This window comes from Leucoraja erinacea, chromosome 31 (genome assembly GCF_028641065.1).
Source record: "Leucoraja erinacea ecotype New England chromosome 31, Leri_hhj_1, whole genome shotgun sequence".
Taxonomy (NCBI): Eukaryota; Metazoa; Chordata; class Chondrichthyes; order Rajiformes; family Rajidae; genus Leucoraja; species Leucoraja erinaceus.
Window position 1 is genome coordinate 651,364 of NC_073407.1, and position 22,293 is coordinate 673,656.

Consider the following 22,293-nt stretch of genomic DNA (forward strand, 5'->3'; position numbering starts at 1 on the left):
CGTTGGGGAGAGGGAGTATGGAGATATGGAAGGGTAAGGTGTGTAAACGACAGATCAAAGTAGATGGTGATAAGCAAATGTAGAATGGTTCTACATTAGAATGGGTGCAGAAATGTCACCCATTCCCCCTCTCCGGTCTGCCTGTCCCGCTGAGCTACTAGGCATTTTTTGTCTATCTTCGATGTAAACCAGCATATGCAGTTCCTTCCTACACATTTGAACTATCTTTAATGGACTTTGTTGGACTTATCTATATTACTAAAAGTCTGATCTTGACCACTTCCTGTTCTTCTGTATATTGATTTTAGAAAAAAAACGCTGCCACTTCTGCTGTGATTTTTGGCCATCTTACTCATATAATCCCCCCGCTGTGCAGGACAAGAGGATTTTTCCCAGCGATGTAAAATAAAAGAGTTATTAGTGTTTAATACATGTTGAGATTTTCTCTCCTGAAGGCCACGCCCCTTCGGGAGGGACTATAAAACCCAGAAGTGATGAGTGCCTCAGTCAGTCTCTGCAAGATGGGGGAGCGAGAGGGTCACATCTCTCAGTCTGAGCTGTGAATAACACTGAACACATGTCTACTAAACTGTGAGTGTGGTTTTACTGACCTTGAGTGCCCTTAATGTGGTTTGAAAATGAAAATGTGGTTGGTTTGAAAAAGCACAGCAAATGGTTGGTGGTGGTTGGTTTGCAATAAAGCACAGCAAATGGTTGGTGGTGGTTGGCTTGAAATAAGGCACCACAAATGGTTGGTGGTGGTTGGTTTGAAATAAAGCACAGCAAATGGTTGGTGGTGGTTGGTTTGAAATAAAGCACAGCAAATGGTTGGTGGTGGTTGGTTTAAAATGGCAAATGATTAAAAGTCTAAACTTGACAACTTTCTGTTTGCACTGTATATTGATTTCAGATAAAACGCTGCCACTTACGGCTGTGATTTTTGGCCATCTTACTCAGTCCCCCTCCGCTCATCAGGTGCAGAAGATTCTTCCCATCAATGAAAAATGAAAGTGTTATTAGTGTTTAAAAAATGTTGATGATCTCTCTTATAACAAATGTAAAGCACTTTGGCCAACGAGAGTTGTTTTTTTTAAATGTGCTATATAAATAAATGTAACTTGACTTGACTCTCTCCTGTCAATCATGCCATGAATCTTCCGGTGGGAGGGGGGAGGGATTATAAAACTCGGAAGTGATGGTGTGGCTCAGTCTCTGCAAGATGGTGGAGGGAGAGGGAGAGGTCACGACTGCCTGAGCTGTGAATCAACTGAACACACCGAATGCCTACCGAACTGTGAGTGTGGTGTTTATGTGGTGTTTTGTGTGGTTTTATGATGGTTTCACCCTGCTTGAAATGGTAATGAAACTGCATTTGAATTTGATGGCCTTGCACCCTGCTTGAAGTGGTAAGAAATTGCACATGAATTTGTTGGCCTTGCACCCTGCTTGAAATGGAATTTCAAGGAAGAGCCGTGAGTCAACTACCAGCCCACCAGCCGTGAGTGAGCTACCAGCACATCAGGCTTGAGTGACTGAGCTGCTACCCCAAGAATCCATTTGGCCCACAATGTCCATACTAGCCCTCTGGAAACCTGTCCCTTCAGCCCACGGCACCCATACTAGCGCTCCAGAACCCCAATATTGGAATTGGTGGTGAGGTGGAATATTGCGTTGGGGGACCAGCCCTCCCATGTGAACATGGGACCCAATGGGTCCCACAGTCTAGTATTGCACTAGATGTTGCACCCTTTGCTTGCATTTGTGCGCTGCGGAAGACTTGACTGTAATCATGTGTAGTCTTTTTGTTGACTGGATAGCACGCCACAAAAAGCTTTTCACTTGTACCTCGGTACAAGTGACAATAATAAACTAATCTAAACTAAACTAAACTGAAGTCGCTGCCAACCTGAAGGGTAGAAGAACACACTATAACTGCTTTACAATGGTGTTTTGTGGTTAATTCCAGCAGTCATTGTCGTATTAGTCCAAGTCACCATGAAACTTTCTTTGCTTCATTAGGTTGGAGACCAGATTATAGAAGTGAATGGAAGGAGTTTTCTCAATATTCCCCACGACGAAGCTGTAAAAATGTTGACATCTTCTCGCCACCTCATGCTGACGATAAAAGATGTTGGGAGATTGCCCCATGCCCGTACTGTGGTGGATGAGACCAATTGGATAAGTGGCCCTGAAATGATTGAGACTACTGGAACAGAGTAAGTCACAGCTCCCTTTCATTCTGTTCATCCATAGAATTAATGGGTTTATTGTCAGAAATAAATCAAAGCTGCAGGTAAGGCAGTACACTGGGGTTGCTCTTTGGTGAAAGCTATGGTTTACAGTTACGGTAATCTTTATATTTATGGTTGCATCCACAATCCTGTGCTTGAGTGCACATTTACAGCGAAGCGCATAACAAGTGCCTGTTCAGTCAATTCTTAACCTGATCAGGCCCTGGACATTTATCTGCCTTCATGCATCTTAAGTTGCTCAGCAACTCACCTACTGTAATACACACTGTCCTCCAGACTTTGCCATTACCTTTGCCAAGTTCCCTTGTCTTCATGTCCTTCTCCATAGTAAAAACAGAAGAGAAATTCATTAAGGACTTTGCCCATCATATGTGTCTTCAAATATACATTTTGCACCTTAAGATGCCTTATTCTATTACTCTTTCTCCCTTAAAGCTCTGGAATTTTTTGAGGATGTAACTAGGAAAATGGACAAGGGGAAGCCAGTGGATGTAGTGGACCTGGACTTTCAGAAAGCATTTGATAAGGTCCCACATAGGAGATTAGTGGGCAAAATTAGGGCACATGGTATTGGGGATAGAGTGCTGACATGGATAGAAAATTGTTTGGCAGACAGGAAACAAAGAGTAGGGATGAACGGGTCCCGTTCAGAATGGCAGGCAGTGACTAGTGGGGTACCGCAAGGCTCGATGCTGGGACCGCTGCTATTTACAATATACATCTATGATTTTGATGAAGGGATTCAAAGTAACATTAGCAAATGTGCAGATGACACAAAGCTGGGTGGCAGTATGAACTGTGAGGAAGATGCTATGAGAATGCAGGGTGACTTGGACAGGTTGGGTGAGTGGGCAGATGCATGGCAGAATGTGAGGTTATCCACTTTGGTAGTAAAAGCAGGAAGGCAGATTATTATCTAAATGGTGTCAAGTTGGGAAAAGGGGAAGTACAACGGGATCTGCGGCTCCTTGCTCATCAGTCACTGAAAGTAAGCATGCAGGTACAGCAGGCAGTGCAGAAAGTGGATGGCATGTTAGAAACATAGAAACATAGAAATTAGGTGCAGGAGTAGGCCATTCGGCCCTTCGAGCCTTCATAACAGGAGAAGTTCAGTAAAGGAGCAAAGAGATTCTTCTGCAGTTGTGCAGGGCACTAGTGAGACTACACCTGGAGTATTATGTGCAGTTTTGGTCCCCTAATTTGAGGAAGGGCATTCTTGCTATTGAGGGAGTGCAGCGTAGGTACACAAGGTTAATTCCCAGGATGGCAGGACTGTCATGTGCTGAGAGAATGGAGGGGCTGGGCTTGTATACTCCGGAATTTAGAAGGATGAGAAGGGATCTTATTGAAACATATAAGATTATTAAGGGGATATGGGGAGAAGGCAGGAATGGGGTACTGATTGTGGATGATTAGCCATGATCACATTGAATGGTGGTGCTGGCTCGAAGGGCCGAATGACCTACTCCAGCACCTATTGTCTATTGTCCATTGTCTATTGTGCCATTAAAAGACTCTTCGGATTCTCTTTAATCTTGTCTGTCAACGCTTCTCTGTCAATTTCATGCCCCCTGATGCATGACCTTCTGATTTACTTCTTTAAAAGACTTATGCATCTCTATACTTATAAAACTCTGATCTTGTGTGTGTGTGTGTGTGTGTGTGTGTGTGTGTGTGTGTGTGTGTGTGTGTGTGTGTGCGTGCGTGTGTGTGTGTGTGTGTGTGTGTGTGTGTGTGTGTGTGTGTGTGTGTTTGTGTGTGTGTGTGATCATACTGCTCGAAAAAACGACGCCCTGACGATATCATTTTTACATATTCCTGTAGAGATTTATCCGGTGAAGTCAAAAATCGGCTTACCTGAAAATATCTAGCTTTATTTCTTGAGTTATTTGTGAAAATGTTCACAAATCTGAAATCTCTTTGAAAATAAACGAGCTGGTGACGTCATAATGGGTCTGCATCGTGTGTCTGCCTGTGCGTACTGTTTTTCACACGCAGTTACGTCACCCGACTCGCAGTCATTTGGTCGCCATCCGCTCACTGTGACCCACCCCCTGGGCCAGCTGTCCACACCGCCTGCAGCCCAGCCGCCCTTCCTCCCCTGGCTCTGGATTGACCGCTGACCGCTCCACATCTTCCCTGTAATGGAGTGACTGGAACTGTGGGGCAAGAGACTGGTGGGAGTCTGGAGTGCATTGCCAAGGTGGTGGTGGAGGCAGCTACGAAAGTGGTGTTTCAGAGATTTTTAGATAGGCACATGGAAGTGTAGGGAATAGAGGAATATGGATCATATACAGGCAGATGAGACCAGGCTTCGCTCGGCACAAACAATGTTGTTCCTGTGCTGTACTGTTCTATGTTTTCTATTCTAATAGCCGCAAAGACCCTGTAGATGCTGAAGATATCTACTTAGTAATTATGTATCTTTTGCTCATTCTGCCATGGAATTATGTTTGGAATTTTTTATAAAGCAAATATACCGTCATCAATGCTCAGTCATTGAAAGATATCATCCCTTGCAGTTTTGATCTAGAATGCAGCGTTGGTACCTGTACTGCCAATACCGTGTTCTGGAGGGGAGTGGTGTGGGAAGGGGGAATCGGAAGTAAACATTATTGATGCCCTTGTCTCTGCACCTATGTTTATTTCTAAATAAAATGATAGAAAGGTAAGGAAAATCAAGATTTTCTGGCAGATGTCGGACAGAGCACAAAAACCGGAGATGGAATAAATATTGTGTATCCACCGAGCTGCTTGCATGTACGCTGTCAGAATAGTCGCTGGAGGTTTGTTGTGTGATGTTGCTTAAGACAGCTGCTACGTCCTGATGCCTGTGGGTGACAAGAGTTATTTAAAATAGCCTCATTTTTCTCTTCCAGGATTGCCAAAGAAGATACTGGGCAGGCAGTTACAAAGGTAGGACAGAAATCTGTTTCACATGTTTGTGGTTAATTCATTTCCACGGTAATAGAAGAAGCAGCCAGAGGAGGTTGTTGAGGCAGCTACTATAACGACATTTGAGACATTTGAACAGGTAAATGGATAGGAATGTTTGAGAGGGATATGGGCCAAACATGGGAAGGTAGGACTACCATAAATGGGACATTTTGGTTAGCATGGACAGTTGTGCCAAAGGGCCTGTTTCCATGTTGTATGACTAATGCAACATTATAAATATCTATATATTATTTTTCATCAGTACATAGAACACATCTAAGAATGTTTTATCGCACCCTAGCACAATTTCCACAAGCCAGTGAAATGAGAAAGAAATTACATTTATTCACTAAATCGATTGTCTGATTATTCCAGGGCAGATTGTGGAATATGCACTACAAAAAAGACATGTTTTTCTTTTTATCTCAATTTTGTGAGACATGGATTTTAGGCGTTATGGGGCAAAGGCAGGAGAATGGGGTTGAGAGGGAAAGCTACTGTAGATCCACCATGATTGAATGGCAGAGTGGACGATGGGCCATATGGTGGGTGTATGAAACGAGCTGCCAGAGGAGGTAGTTGCGGTAGGTACTATAACAATATTTCAACAAATACATGGGCAGGTTTTGCGGCATGTGGGCCACATACGAGCAAGTGTGGCTAGTGTAGATGGGGTATCTTGGTCGGCATGGGCAAGTTGGGCTGAAGGGTGTGTTTCATTCTGTATGAATCTATCAACCCCAAATTATGGGGTTTGATGCAAACCTTCTGCCATTATACAGTTGGCGAAGGAACTATAGTTGTTCAGGAACTGGTCAATATCTTATCAAGCCAGAAAAGTGAAAAATAAATAGCTAATATAACATTGCCGATGGAACATGTGTGGTTTTCATATTTTCAGTACCAGCTTAATTTTATGTTCATGTGTTCTAGGAAATTCACATTCCACAATCTGCCCTATAATAATCAGACAATCGATTTAGTGAATAAATTTAATTCCTTCCTCATTTAATTGGCTTGTTGAAATGTTGCTACTATTCAAGATGGTATTGCACAATTCCACCCATAGATACATAGACAATAGGTGCAGAGGTAGACCATTCGGCCCTTCGATCCAGCACCGCCATTCACTGTGATCATGACTGATCATCCACAATCAGTACCCCGTTCCTGCCTTCTCCCCATGCCCCTTGATTCCGCTAGCCCGAAGACCTCCATCTAACTCTCTTTTGAATGCATCCAGTGAATCGGCCTCTACTGCCATCTGAGGCAGAGAATCCCACAAATTCACAACTCTGTGTGAAAAAGTTTTTCCTCACCTCAGTTCTAAATGGCCTACCCCTTATTCTTAAACTGTGGCCCCTGGTTCTAGACTCCCCCAACATCAGGAACATTTTCCTGCCTCTAGCATGTCCAATCCCTTAATAATTTTATATATTTCTGTAAGATCCCCTCATATCCTTCTAGATTCTCCGTGGGACCTAACTCGGGCCCTGGCAGTGACCTGGCCCAGACGTTGGGGTAATTTATTGAGATCAATCTCAAATGGGTGAGATTTTTCGTTGGCAGTGTAGAGCATGGATACCCTTAAGAACAGCCTGGACAGCATCAGTCAATGAGTTAGAGGTGGGCTGGAAAGTGTGACTTCTGGCAAACAGCTTATCATAGGGTCACAACCCGAAACATCGGCTATTCATGTTATCCAGAACTGCTGCCTGACCTGCTGAGTTAATCCAGCACTGTGTCTTTTTTAAGAAAACAGCACCTGCAGTTTTTACAGCTTATGATAAGGTAAATGGTCTCATAAAATAGAGATTATTTAAAGAGTGGAGGAAACAGAAACTACAGCATCCTTTCCCCATACAAGCTAGGTAATTTCTCCAGAAAAATGCAGTGTCCGGAGGATGGTTAAATACAAATTCTGTGCATAAAACAGTATTGTAGGCACATCGCCGGATTGATGGGGTATTACCTAATCACCACTACTCTATCTGCCAGCCTTCCGAGTATGATGAAGACATACCCCATAAACTTTCAGATAAAATGACTGTGCCCATCTAGAGCTTTATTGTTGAAGATATCATTAGATTTGTTCTAAATGCATGTTTCTAGTCCCGCCAAATGCCTCCACCTACATCCCTACATCATTCCATTTACTATTCTGGCTGGAAACCTTGCAGACAGAATCCCAAGTACTACTACATGTGAAATGCCTACCTCTTGCATGATCTTCTTTTCAAGTCCATTATTAATTGCAATTTGCACCATTGCTGATTTTAATGACTTTGTAATCATCTGTAACAGCAGATGTATCTTGGAATTATACATAGAAACAGAAAATAGGTGCAGGAGGAGGCCATTCAGCCCTTCGAGCCAGCACCGCCATTCATTATGATCATGGCTGATCGTCCCCTATCAATAACCCGTGCCTGCCTTCTCCCCATATCCCTTGACTCCACTAGCCCCTAGAGCTCTATCTAACTCTCTCTTAAATCCATCCAGTGACTTAGCCTCCACTGCCCTCTGTGTCAGGGAATGCCATAAATTCTCAACTCTCTGGGTGAAAAAGTTTTTTCTCACCTGTCTTAAATGACCTCCCCTTTATTCTAAGACTGTGGCCCTTGGTTCTGGACTCGCCCAACATTGGGAACATTTTTCCTGCATCTAGCTTGTCCAGTCCTTTTTTAATTTTATATGTTTCTTTCAGATCCTCCCTCATCCTTCTAAACTCCAGTGAGTACAAGCCTAGTCTTTTCAATCTTTCCTCATATGACAGTCCCGCCATCCCATGGATCAATCTCGTTAACCTACGCTGCACTGCCTCAATCTCAAAGATGTCCTTCCTCAAATTAGGAGACCAAAACTGTACACAATACTCCAGATGTGGTCTCACCAGAGCCCAATACAACTGCAGAAGATCCTCTTTACTCCTATACTGAAATCCTCTTGTTATGAAGGCCAACATTCCATTAGCTTTCTTCACTGCCTGCTGTACCTGCACGGCAACTTTCAGTACAAGGACACCCAGGTCTCGCTGTACCTCCCCCTTACCTAACCTAACCCCATTGAGATTATAATCTGCCCCTTTGTTTTTGCCTCCAAAGTGAATAACTTCACATTTATCTATATTATACTGCATCTGCCACGCATCTGCCCACTCACTCAACCTGTCCAGGTCACCCTGCAACCTCCTAACATCCTCTTCACAGTTCACACTGCCACCCAGCTTTGTGTCATCCGCAAACTTGCTAGTGTCGCTCCTAATTCCTTCTTCCAAATCATTAATATATATGGTAAACAGTTGCAGCCCCAACACCGAACCTTGCGGCACTCCACTCGCCACTGCCTGCCATTCTGAAAAGGACCCGTTCACTCCTACTGATTGCTTCCGGTCTGCCAACCAATTTTCTATCCATGTCAACACCCTAACCCCAATACCATCTGCTCTAATTTTAGTCACCAGTCTCCTGTGCGGGACCTTATCAAGGGCTTTCTGAAAGTCTAGATACACTACATCCACTGGCTCCCCTTCATCCATTTTACTTGTCACATCCCCAAAAAATGCCAGAAGATTAGTCAAGCATGATTTCCCTTTCATAAATCCATGTTGACTTGGACTAATCCTTTTACTGCTATCTAAATGCCCCATTATTATCTCTTTATTAATTGACTCCAGCATCTTTCCCACCACCGAAGTCAGGCTAACTGGTCTGTAATTCCACGTTTTCTCTCTCGCTCCTTTCTTGAAAAGTGGGATAACATTAGCTATCCTCCAATCCACAGGAACTGATCCTGAATCTATTGAACATTGTAAAATGATCAGCAATGCGTCCACTATTTCTAGAGCCACCTCCCTGAGGACCCTGGGATGCAGACCATCGGGCTCAGGAGATTTATCATCCTTCAGTCCCATTAGCCTACCTAATACTATTTCTCGCCTAATTAAAATTTATTTCAGTTCCTCTGCCCCCTTAGATCCTCTGTCCTCCAGTACATCTGGGAGATTGTTTGTGTCTTCCTTAGTGAAGACAGATCCGAAGTACCTATTCAACTCTTCTGCCATTTCCTTGTTGCCCATAATAATTTCACCCGTTTCTGCCTTCAAGGGACCCACATTTGACTTTTCTACTCTTTTTCCCCTTAACATATCTAAATAAGCTTTTACTGTCCTTCTTTATATTCCTGGCCAGCTTCCCCTCGTACTTCATCTTTTCAGCCCGTATTGCCCGTTTTGTTTCCTTCTGTTGTCCTATGAAAGTTTCCCAATACTCTGGCTTCTGGCTACTCTTTGCTGTGTTATACATCTTTTCTTTTAGTTTTATTCTATCCCTAACTTCTCTTGTCAGCCACGGTTTCCTCCTACTCCCCTTAGAATCTTTCTTCCTTTTTGGAATGAAATGATGTGCCTCCCGGATTATGCCCAAAAATTCCTGTAATTGCTGTTCCACCGTCATTCCTGCTAAGATCCCTTTCCAGTCTACTTTGGCCAGCTCCCCTCTCATGCCTTCATAGTCCCCTTTGTTCAACTGCATCACTGCCACTTCCGATTTAATGTTCTCCTTCTCAAATACACTGAGCCAACAAAAGTCAGGAACAGATTTTATGTGGGCTAGAATTAGAATAAATTAACTAGAATTAATGATTCTCTTTTTTCTGGATTGAACTGAGTTTTTGTTTTGTAGAAAGTTTCTTTTTTTCTAAGGGATATAAAAAAATAAATCATGTACTTTCTGACAAATTATGCACTTCTCAGGAATCTATAATCAAGATTAAAAAACTGCAGAATCTAAGAAGAGACACCTTATTATTTTAGAGTTCCATTCATAGATGCTGCCTCAGTATGTTCACTATTTTCTATTCATGTGCACATGATAATATTGGGCATTTTGGGTACCTGACAAAATGGAGATTTCTGCTTTTGTAAAACCTGCCTGACATATTCTGCAAAAGCTGCAAAGACCATGAGGATCATGGCTCCAGAGTGTCTGTGGCCTGGGATGAGGTGGAATAAAGGTTGATGTCCAGATGGCCTTTAATTGTTTATATGTATGAGGTTTTGCAGAGGGAGCTAGGTCTTGCTGCAAATGCATGCTCAGGGTTGGTTGGGAAATTATGGGTTATAATAATGTTTATAACTATGTTGCATGGTCTTCGCGTCGTTACTCGTGATTGGTCAAGGAGAGGGGCCATGCCCAAATTGTTTACTTTACCTGGAAGAATGTTTCTTTGCTTAATGGAACTGTTTCCCACTGTGCTTTCTATCGAAACTATGTTATGTGATGTTTTGTCATTGGGTTAGGGAACTGTCAATTAATGTATTTTGTGAGGTTACACAAAAAAGCTGGAGAAACTCAGCGGGTGCAGCAGCATCTATGGAGCGAAGGAAATAGGCAACGTTTCAGGCCGTAACCCTTCTTCAGACTGATCGGGGGTGGGGGTGGGCGGGGACAAGAAAGGGAAAAGGAGGAGGAGCCAGAAGGCTGGGGGATGGGAGGAGACAGCAGGGGGACTGAGGAAGGGGAGGAGATAGCAAGGACTAACAGAATTGGGAGAATTCGATGTTCATGCCCCCAGGATGCAGACTCCCCAAACGGAATATGAGGTGCTGTTCCTCCAATTTCCAGTGCTGCTCGCTGTGGCCATGGAGAAGACCCAGGACAGAGAGGTCGGAGACGGAGTGGGAGGGGGAGTTGAAGTGCTGAGCCACCGGGAGTTCTCCCAATTCTGTTAGTCCTTGCTGTCTCCTCCCCTTCCTCAGTCCCCCTGCTGTCTCCTCCCATCCCCCAGCCTTCTGGCTCCTCCTCCTTTTTCCTTTCTTGTCCCCGCCCACCCCGCCCCCGATCAGTCTGAAGAAGGGTTTCGGCCCGAAACGTTGCCTTTTTCCTTCGCTCCATAGATGCTGCTGCACCAGCTGAGTTTCTCCAGCTTTTTTGTGTAACCTTCGATTCTCCAGCATCTGCAGTTCCTTCTTAAACAATGTATTTTGTGATCCTTATTGATAATTGGTTTTTAGGGGTTGCCCTCCCCCCCACCATGTATTTTACGCTAAGGGTCCCTGAGGAAATAAAAGAGGGGAGAGCACATTGCGGTGTGCCGATCTTCTGGGATAGCGCATGAGAGTGTGCTGATCTTCTGGAGTTCTATTCGCACGAGGCTGAAGGGCTTGAACGAGTAGAGACAAGGATCGGACCTGCGGTATTGGACTAGGTATTGTATTGGTGTTAGATAAAGAGTGATTACCAGTGCTTCGTATGAAACAATCTCTGTGGATGTGCCATCATTTTTACCTTGAAATGGGCAATAGCACCTCAACTTGTTTAGATTGTAAAAGGCTCTGGATAAATGGAAGACCTTCAAATGAAAGATGAGATGAGTTGTCAGCATCACCAATGATTTTGATTGTTAAATAAAATTACCCATTTTACTGTTGATTGCAGCCGGTGTTTTACAAGGGTTTTGCGGGCTCGCAGGTCATGCTGAGCAGCTTGGTGAACCAAGCACGAGCCATGTTGGACGAACAAGCTCGGCATCTGCTGAATGAGCATGAGCAAGCAACCATGGCGTATTATCTCGATGAGTACACGGAGAACAACATCAGTGTTCAGGCATTGGTAATGGCCCTCTTCGAGCTCCTCAATACTCATGCCAAGGTAACCATTATATTGCTTATCACGAATTGCTTGGCGAATTAGGCAATTTATCAGCCAATATAAGCAAGGTTGCTCTAGGGGAGCGGCCAGTGGGGAAGCGGCCTTGTGAGGGAAGTACATTGAGAGAAAAGTGTTAGTCTTTGGCTGGAGAGTCTTCGGCGAGGAGGAGGGGAGACTACGCCAAAAGCTGGAGAGGACGGGACGCGGTGAACACATGACGGGTAAGATGATTCAGTGTGATGCTTGCAAGATGTGGGAGGCCCGGGACACCGATGGAGCCTCTGGCTGCTACAACTGTGGTAAGTGTGTCCAGGTTCAGCTCCTGATTAACCGTGTTGGGGCAGTGGAGAGGCAACTTGATGACTTCAGGATCATCTGGGAAAACTAGAGTTTCCTGGACAGGACCTACAGTGAGGATGTCTTGCCAAGGATACAGGAAGAATAAAGGTTGGTGATTGAGAAAAAGTGGAGTAAACGTGGAGAATAGGAGACCCAGGCGGCTGTGCCTAATAAAAACAGGTATGCCCTCTTGGGAGCTGTCGGGGGAGACGACGCTTCCAGTCTGAGCGGCGGTCAGGTCGATGGCTCCAATCCTAGCGATGAGACTCGACCGGCGAGACCAATGTCGGGCAGATCCATAGTGGTGGGTGACTCCATTGTCTGAGGTGCGGACTGGAGATTCTGTGACGGCAGGTGAGACTCGAGGAAGGTCTGTTGCCTCCCTGGTGCCAGGGTTCAAGATATCACAAACCAAATTCAGAACATCCTCAAGAGGGAAGGTGAACAGCCGGCAGTAGTTGTGCACGTGGGCACAAACGACGTCGGGAAGAAGAGGAAGGAGGTTCTGCAACGTGAGTATAGAGGGTTAGAAAGAAGACTGAAAAGCAGAACTTCTAGGGCGGTTATCTCTGGATTGCTTCCAGTACCTTGTGCTAGTGAGAGCAGGAACAGGGAGAATGTGTGGCTGGGGGGCTGGTGCAGGGAACAAGGATTTAGATTTATAGACCACTGGGATCTCCTCTGGGGTGACCTGTACAAAATGGACGGGTTACACCTTAATTGGAGGGGGACTGACCTTCTGGCAGGTAGGTTTGCTGGGGCTACACGTGTGGGTTTAAACTAAATAGTGGGGGGGAGGGATTGACAAATTGGGAGTATAAAGATGGAGTTGGAGGGGAAATAAGTACTGGAAAAGTTACAAATGACTAGCGAATTAATGGGAAGGAAAGTTCGAGAAAGGGATAAGAGAATAAGGTCAGGACCAATAGGGACTGGGGTGAGAGGGGAGGTGAATACCAAAGTCAAAGTGTTTTATATGAATGCGCAAAGTATAAGGGGGTTGCACGTAAGGTCACTGGGTCATAGGGCTTGACGCACGGAGCCGCTCAATCCATCTGGAGGACATCCTTAACTTCCGGTATATGTTATTAATGCAAGAAACGCATACATTCCTACCTGTTAAAAACCGCCAAAATGTTGAATTTCTGTGCTGTAAATATTGGTGAAGTCGGGATAAGTGTGAGAGACATGTACCCAACTTCAGAATTCCAAAAGTGAAGCAAAATGAAGGTAAAGTGAAGCGAGAGCTGGAGGGACTACAACAGCTAAAGTGCTTGGTAAACATTGGCTGTGCAGATATCGGAATTGAAAATATTGGGAATTATCGCATTTGCTCACTCCAGTTTATCAACGCATTATTTGTGTTTTTTCGTGATTCCTTTGGTATCTAAAATGTCTCAGAAGTGATAAATCTGGCTGTAAATTTTGCTTCAGATGCGTTTTTATTTTGTTAGTAAAAACCCACTTGAGAACCATGGGCGATTTAAAAAATTTACAGCCAGATTTATCACTTCTGAAACTTTTTAGATGCCAAAGGAATCAAGATAAAACACAAATAATGCCTTAGGCAAATAAGGCAAAGTCTCCAGAGGTTTCCATTCAGGTTTCCTAAGTGGGACAGGGGCATTAGAGCAGCTTGTACTGGAGCCTACCAGGGAGAAGGCAATTCTGGATTTAGTGTTGTGCAATGAACCGGATTTGATAAAGAAACATGAGGGGCCATTAGGAGGTAGTGACCATAATATGATGTTATAATCTACAATTTGCAAAGGAGATGGGTAAATTGGAGGTCTTATAGTTGAACAAAGGGGACTATAAAACCATGAGGGAGGAGCTGGCCAAAGTTGACGGGAAAGATACACTAGCTGGGATGACAGTGGAACAACAATGGCAGGTATTTCTGTGAATAAACAGAATGTGCTGAATCAGTTCATTTCAAAGAATTTTTTGATTCCAACGGGAGTAAGGGGTGACCGTGACTGACAAGGGAAGTCAGGGACAGTATAAAAATAAAAGAGAAGAAGTATAACATAGCAAAGAAGAGCGGGAAGCCAGAGGCTTGGGTAACATTTAAAGAGTAACCAAAGATAACTAAAAAGGCAATACAGGGAGAAAAGATGAGGTACGAAGGTCAGCTAGCCAAGAATATAAAGGAGGATAGTAAAAGCTTCTTTAGGTGTGTGAAGAGGAAAAAATTAGTTAAGACCAAAGTTGGACCCTTGAAGAATGAATCGGGTGAATTTATTATGGGGAACAAGGAAATGGCAGATGAGTTGAACAGGTACTTTGGACCCGTCTTCAGTAAGGAGAACACAATCTTCCTGTGTACTAGCCAGAGGATTTGAGGTGACGGAACAGAAGGTAATCCACATTAGGCAGGAAATGATGTTGGGTAGACTGATAGGACTGAAGGCTGATAAATCCCCAGAGCCAGGGTACTTAAGGAAGTGGCTCTATAAATCGTGGACGCATTAGTGATCATTTTCCAATGTTCTATAAATTCAGGATCAGTTAACCATATAACCATATAACAATTACAGCACGGAAAGAGGCCATCTCGGCCCTTCTAGTCCGTGCCGAACACGTATTCTCCCCTAGTCCCATCTACCTGCACTCAGACCATAACCCTCCATTCCTTTCCCGTTCATATAACTATCCAATTTATTTTTAAATGATAAAATCGAACCTGCCTCCACCACCTTCACTGGAAGCTCATTCCACACAGCTACCACTCTCTGAGTAAAGAAGTTCCCCCTCATGTTACCCCTAAACTTCTGTCCCTTAATTCTCAAGTCATGTACTGGTGTTTGAATCTTCCCTACTCTCAATGGAAAAAACTTATCCACGTCAACTATGTCTATCCCTCTCATCATTTTAAAGACCTCTATCAAGTCCCTCCTTAACCTTCTGCACTCCAAAGAATAAAGACCTAACTTGTTCAACCTTTCTCTGTAACTTAGTTGCTGAAACCCAGGCAACATTCTAGTAAATCTCCTCTGTACTCTCTATTTTGTTGACATCCTTCCTATACTTAGGCGACCAAAATTGTACACCATACTCCAGAATTGGCCTCACCAATTCCTTGTACAATTTTAACATTACATCCCAACTTCTATACTCAATGCTCTGATTTATAAAGGCCAGCACACCAAAAGCTTTCTTTACCACCCTATCTGCATTACAGCATGGTACGGCAGCTGCACCATGGCAGACAGGGAGAGGCTTCAGAGGAACAGCTCAGAAGATCATTGGTTGCCCTCTCGCCTCCCTGATGGATATTTACACCTCCCGCTGCCTTAGCAGGGCAAGGAATATCATCAAGGATAGCTCCCATCCTGCGTTTGGACTGTTCGACCTGCTGCCCTCTGGAAGGCGCTATAGGTGCATCAAATCTAGGACAAATAGACTCAGGAATAGTTGTTTTCCGAAAGTCCTAACTACTCTTAATTCACACATGCACTGACTTCACAGCCCAACACCCGGACTTCCATCTATTCTATCCACATACTGAAATTTGGAACTGTAATGTGTATTGTAACTGTAATTTTTTATATTTTTTAAAAACATTTTTAATATTTAATATAATCTTTAAACATCTGCCTAAGAATACTACCTATTCATCCTTCACCATTTTGCCTTTCTAGATATGTATATAGCGCCGCAGAATTGTGCACCTATCCCCCCCCCCCCCCCTCTCCTTTTTGTTTTTGTTTTCTGTTTCTTGTTTTTTGTACTAAATTATATGTATGCACTGAGTACGAGCTGCTTTTAATCTCATTGTACATGTATAGTGACAATAAATGGCATATCTATATCTATGAGATTCCACCTTCAGGGAACTGTGCACAGTTATTCCCAGATCCCTCTGTTCAACTGCATTCCTCAATTCGCTACCATTTACCATGTACGTCCTATTTTGATTTGTCCTGCCAAGATGTAGCACTTCACACTTATCAGCATTAAACTCCATCTGCCATCTTTCAGCCCACTCTTCCAACTGGCATAAATCTCTCTGTAGACTTTGAAAATCTACTTCATTATCCACAACACCACCTATATAACCATATAACCATATAACATATAACATATAACAATTACAGCACGGAAACAGGCCATCTCGACCTTTCTAGTCCGTGCCGAACACATAATCTCCCCTAGTCCCATATACCTGCGCTCAGACCATAACCCTCCATTCCCTTCCCATCCATATAACTATCCAATTTATTTTTAAATGATAAAAACGAACCTGCCTCCACCACCTTCACTGGAAGCTCATTCCACACAGCTACCACTCTCTTAGTAAAGAAGTTCCCCCTCATGTTACCCCTAAACTTCAGTCCCTTAATTCTCATGTCATGTCCCCTTGTTTGAATCTTCCCTACTCTCAGTGGGAAAAGCTTTTCCACGTCAACTCTGTCTATCCCTCTCATCATTTTAAAAACCTCTATCAAGTCCCCCCTTAACCTTCTGCGCTCCAAAGAATAAAGCCCTAACTTGGTCAACCTTTCTCTGTAACTTAGTTGCTGAAACCCAGGCAACATTCTAGTAATCTCCTCTGTACTCTCCTCTATTTTGTTGACATCCTTCCTATAATTAGGCGACCAAAATTGTACACCATACTCCAGAATTGGCCTCACCAATGCCTTGTACAATTTTAACATTACATCCCAACTTCTATACTCAATGCTCTGATTTATAAAGGCCAGCACACCAAAAGCTTTCTTTACCACCCTATCTACATGAGATTCCACTTTCAGGGAACTGTGCACAGTTATTCCCAGATCCCTCTGTTCACCTACATTCTTCAATTCCCTACCATTTACCATGTACGTCCTATTTTGATTTGTCCTGCCAAGATGTAGCACCTCGCACTTATCAGCATTAAACTCCATCTGCCATCTTTCAGCCCACTCTTCCAACTGGCATAAATCTCTCTGTAGACTTTGAAACTCTACTTCATTACCCGCAACCCCACCTATCTTAGTATCATCTGCATACTTACTAATCCAATTTACCACACCATCATCTAGATCATTGATGTACATGACAAACAACAGTGGACCCAACACAGATCCCTGTGGCACCCTACTAGTCACTGGCCTCCAATCTGACAAACAGCCATCCACCATTACTCTCTGGCATCTCCCATTCAGCCACTGTTGAATCCATCTTGCTATTCCACCATTAATACCCAACAATTGAACCTTCTTAACCAACCTTCCATGAGGAACCTTGTCAAAGGCCTTACTGAAGTCCATATATACAACATCCACTGCTTTACCCTCATCAATTTCCCGAGTAACCTCTTCAAAAAATTCAAGAAGATTAGTCAAACATGATCTTCCAGGCACAAATCCATGTTGACTGTTCCTAATCAGACCCTGTTTATCCAGATGCTTATATATATTATCTCTAAGTATCCTTTCCATTAATTTGCCCACCACTGATGTCAAACTAACAGGTCTATAATTGCTACGTTTACTCTTAGAACCCTTTTTAAACAATGGAACAACATGCGCAGTACGCCAATCCTCCGGCACTATTTCCGTTTCTAATGAAATTTGTAATATTTCCATCATAGCCCCTGCTATTTCTACACTAACTTCCCTCAATGTCCTAGGGAATATCCTGTCCGGACCTGGAGACTTATCCACTTTTATATTTTTCAAAAGTGTCAGTACTTTCTCATCTTGGAATCTCATAGTTTCCATAGCTATTCTACTTCCCTTACCTCACATAGTTCATGTGGATTGGAGGGTAACTAATGTTATCCCACTTTTTAAGAAAGGCAGGAGAGAGAAAACAGAGAATTATAGACCAGTTAGCTTGACATCGGTGGTGGGGAAGATGCTGGAGTCAATCATAAAAGATTTAATAGCGTCACATTTGGATAGCAGTAACAGGATCAGTCCCAGTCAGCATGGATTCACGAAGGGGAAATCATGCTTGACTAATCTTCTGGAATTTTTTGAGGATGTCACTAGGAAAATGGCAAGGGAAAGCCAGTGTATGTAATGCACCTGGACTTTCAAAAAGCATTTGATAAGGTCCAACATATATGGGCAAAATTAGGGCACATGGTATGAGGGGTAGAGTGTGATGACATGGGTAGAAAATTGGTTGGCAGACAGGTAACAAAGACTAGGGATTAACGGATCCCTTTCAGAATGGCTGGCAGTGTCTAGTGGGGTACCGCAAGGCTCAGTGCCTGGACCGCAGCTATTTACAATATATGTTAATGATTTAGTTGAAAGGATTACAAGTAACATTAGCAAATTTGCTGATGACACAATGCTGAGTGGCAGTGTGAACTGTGAGCAGGGTGCTATGAGAATGCAGGGTGACTTGGACAGGTTGGGTGAGTGGGCAGATGCATGGCAGATGCATTTTAATGTGGATAAATGTGAGGTTATCCACTTTGGTAGCAAAAACAGGAAGGAAGATTATTATCTAAATGGTGTCATGTTGGGAAAATGGGAAGTACAATGAGGTTTTGGGGGTCCTTGTTCATCAGTCACTGAAAGTAAGCATGCAGGTACAGCAGGCAGTGCAGAAAGTGGATGGCATGTTGGCCTTCATAACAAGAGTAGTTGAGTATAGGAGCAAAGAGGTCCTCCTGCAGTTGTACAGCGCCCTAGTGAGACCATACCTGGAGTATTGTGTGCAGTTTTGGTCTCCAGATTTGAGGAAGGACATTCTTGCTATTGAGGGAGTGCAGCGTAGGTTCACAAGGTTAATTCCCGGGATGGCGGGACTGTCATATGCTGAGAGAATGGAGCGGCTGGACTTGTATACTCTGGAACTTAGAAGGATGAGAGGATCTTATTGAAACATATAAGATTATTAAGGGTTTGGACAAGCTAGAGGCAGGAAACATGTTCCCAATTTTGGGGGAATCCAGAACCTGGGGCCACAGTTTAAGAATAAGGGGTAAGCCATTTAGAACAGAGATGAGGAAACACTTTTTCACACAGAGAGTTGTGAGTCTGTGGAATTCTTGGTGGAGGCCAGTTCTCTTGAAACTTTCAAGATAGGGCTCTTGAAGATTGTGGACTCAGGGGATATGGGGAGAAGGCAGGAATGGGGTTCTGATTGTTGATGATCAGCCATGATCACATTGAATGGCGGTGCTGGCTTTAAGGGCATATGGCCTACTCCTGCACCTGTTGTCTACTGTCTATTGTCTCTCCTAGAAGAAGGACTGCAATGACATCTGACCTATTTCAGCTTCCCCTGCAGCCCACTGACCGAGACTCCACAGGGTCCTACTGCTCCCCGGCCTTCTTCCAGACCATGGCCCTAACACCGACTCTGCTGTGACGCATTGCCTTTCCTTTAACGCTAAGCATCCCGTTTCCTCTACACTCACTCCTACAACACCCAGACCACCTCTGCCTCTACTGAGCCTTTATTCTCCCCCCCCCCCCCCCATGGCACCACACAAGCCCCCCCCCCCCCCCCCCTCAACTCTAACGCCTGCCCCTCCCCCTGTCGGGTTTTCACCATCCTCCCTGGCCTCCCCCTCTCCCATACTGACGGTCTGGCCTTGTCATTGAACCCACATCTCAATACATTCGAAGCTCTTCTTCCATCACCTGCATCTCTGGGCCTTTTTCCTTTCAAGGAAACCTCCTCCTCCCCAGAGCCGACCTTTTATCCTTCCTCTAACATACCTCCTCCTCCTGGACTCCCTGACAGTTTTCTACCATCTGTTCACCTTTTCAGCTCCAAAGTAAAGCGTATTGACCAACTCGACTTTTCCACTCTCTTTGCCCACTCCAATCTCAACCCCTTCGAAAGCACAATCTCAATATTGCCATCAAATCTGCTGACAAGGGAGATGCCGTTGTAGTCTGGCAGGCTGACCTCAGCTCTACTGAGGCCAGGTGTCAGCTGTCGGACACCTCATACCTATCCCTTGACCATGACCCTACTGGCAAACACCAGGCCGTCACCTCCCATATCATCGCCATACTCATCACCTCTGGCAATCACCGCTCCACAGCCCCCAACCATATAGTTCCCCCAACCCCACACTTCCCGTTTCTATCTTTTTTCCAAAATCCACATACAGGACTTCCCTAGCTGGCCCATTGTTTCTGCCCAACCAATTTTCACCAAAGACCTTGATTCTATCATATCCACCTTGACCAGCCTCTTCCAACCTACATCTGAAATATCTGAGATATCTAGCTATTCACTACTTCAATAACTTCCAATTCCTGAGCCCTCATTGCCTCATCTTTACCATGTTCATCCATTCCCTTTAAACCTCCAATTCCTATCAAGAAAGTCTGGGGCCCCTCATGTTCTTCCTTGAACAGATACCCAATCTGTTTCCTCTACTATCACTTCCTCCACCTGCAAAACTTATCCTCACCCTTAACAACTTGTCTTTTGACACCTCTTACTTTCTTCAACTTAGGAAGAAAGGTATTGAGCCAAAACATGGTCTGTCCATTCCCTCTACACATGCTGCCTTAGCACTGAGTCCCTCCAGCACTATTTGTGCCCAAGATTCCAGCATCTGCATTTTCTTGTGTGACCTATTTATTTCATAATTTTCCACCATTTGTCTCCCCATTATTGCTTTAGCTGAAAGCTATCATCTCGACCAATATAGAGATTGATTTTGCATATTGATCATTGTCTTACTGCATGAATTGTGAACATTTGGATGTGTGGGCCAAATGGTCTATTCTGGTGCCAAACTGTTCTTTGTTCTAAATATCAGATTAATTCAAAAGATATTTTCCAAGTCATACAGGTCTCATCACCATTTGCTTGTTGGTTATTGTGGAGGTTCACAGAGAGTGAATTGGCGAATTGGAGTTGTAGGTGGCAGTGGTGTGAGACCAGTCCCTGGATAATGAAGTGTCTGGTCATCTTTTCATTCAGCCTCAGATATGAAGGCCAGCACCAAAGATAATGTGTAACAGGCGAGAATAATAATTTGAATGGGAAAGTTGTGGGTTTCACCTTGTCATTACATTTACTGGACATGTAACACAGTAATAGTGTTGTGTTCTTTATCGTTCTTCAGTTCTCCTTGCTCTCGGAGGTCCGAGGTATAGTTACACCTCAGGATCTGGATAGATTTGATAGCATGGTACTGAGGCGTGAGATTGAATCGATGAAAGCTCGACAGACTTCTAGCACTGGATCCGATTCCTACTCTGCCATGTCCTATGGGGAGACAGCCTCTTCGTCTGGAAGTTACTACACATCCACCACCCTCAGTTCTGCCAGGGTGAGTATCTGGAAGGGGGAGGAAATTGTTGTTCCGTACTGCATGATGATGTGCCTCAGAACTGGGGGTTAGAATATATTCACGTGTAGAACCAATTGTAACTGATTGGTCTCGGGAACAAAATAACAAATCCTGGTGACCAAAATTTGCACAATGGAAAAAAGTGTTTCGAATTTGCTGAATAAAACAAATGAAATCAACCAGTCTGTGTTGGATGACCTGGTGAAGCACAAGCTGGAATATCAACAGCTAACTCGATCCAAGGTCCATCACATCCCTTTCACCCCCAAATATGCCCTTCCTCTGTCTGACCTGCGGAATATTGTGAGCAGTCACCAGCTTCCGTGCAGTCACACGCTTCACCCACATACATACATGTGCAGTCACACGCCTCTTCAGCCACATACATGTGCAGTCACACGCTTCACACACATACGTACATGTGCAGTCACACGCTTCTCCACCCACATACATGTGCATTCACATGCCTTTCCACCCACATACATGTGCACTCCCACGCTTCATCCACATACATACATGTGTAGTCACACGCTTCATCCACATACATGTGCAGTCACACGCTTCATCCACATGCATGTGCAGTCACACGCTTCATCCACATGTGCAGTCACATGCTTCTCCAACCACATACATGTGCAGTCCACACGCTCCACCCACATACATACATGTGCAGTCACACGCTTCATCCACATACATGTGCAGTCACACGCCTCCCCACCCACATACATGTGCAGTCACATGCCTCTCCACCCACATACATGTGCAGTCACACGCCTCTCCACCCACATACATGTGCAGTCACACGCCTCTCCACCCACATACATGTGCAGTCACACGCCTCTCC

At 44.2% G+C, this 22,293-nt stretch overlaps 1 protein-coding gene across 2 annotated transcripts in view; it reads left to right on the forward strand.

Annotated features, from left to right (window-relative positions):
* The window catches only part of LOC129711815 (whirlin-like), a 190,385-nt gene that overhangs the window by 101,598 nt on the left and 66,494 nt on the right, over nucleotides 1–22,293 (forward strand). For both annotated transcript variants that reach the window (XM_055659749.1, XM_055659750.1), the window contains exons 5-8: nucleotides 2,020–2,216; nucleotides 5,132–5,168; nucleotides 11,627–11,839; nucleotides 21,222–21,428. In XM_055659749.1, coding sequence (XP_055515724.1) covers nucleotides 2,020–2,216; nucleotides 5,132–5,168; nucleotides 11,627–11,839; nucleotides 21,222–21,428 — 654 coding nt within the window. The remainder of the gene's footprint in view (nucleotides 1–2,019; nucleotides 2,217–5,131; nucleotides 5,169–11,626; nucleotides 11,840–21,221; nucleotides 21,429–22,293) is intronic.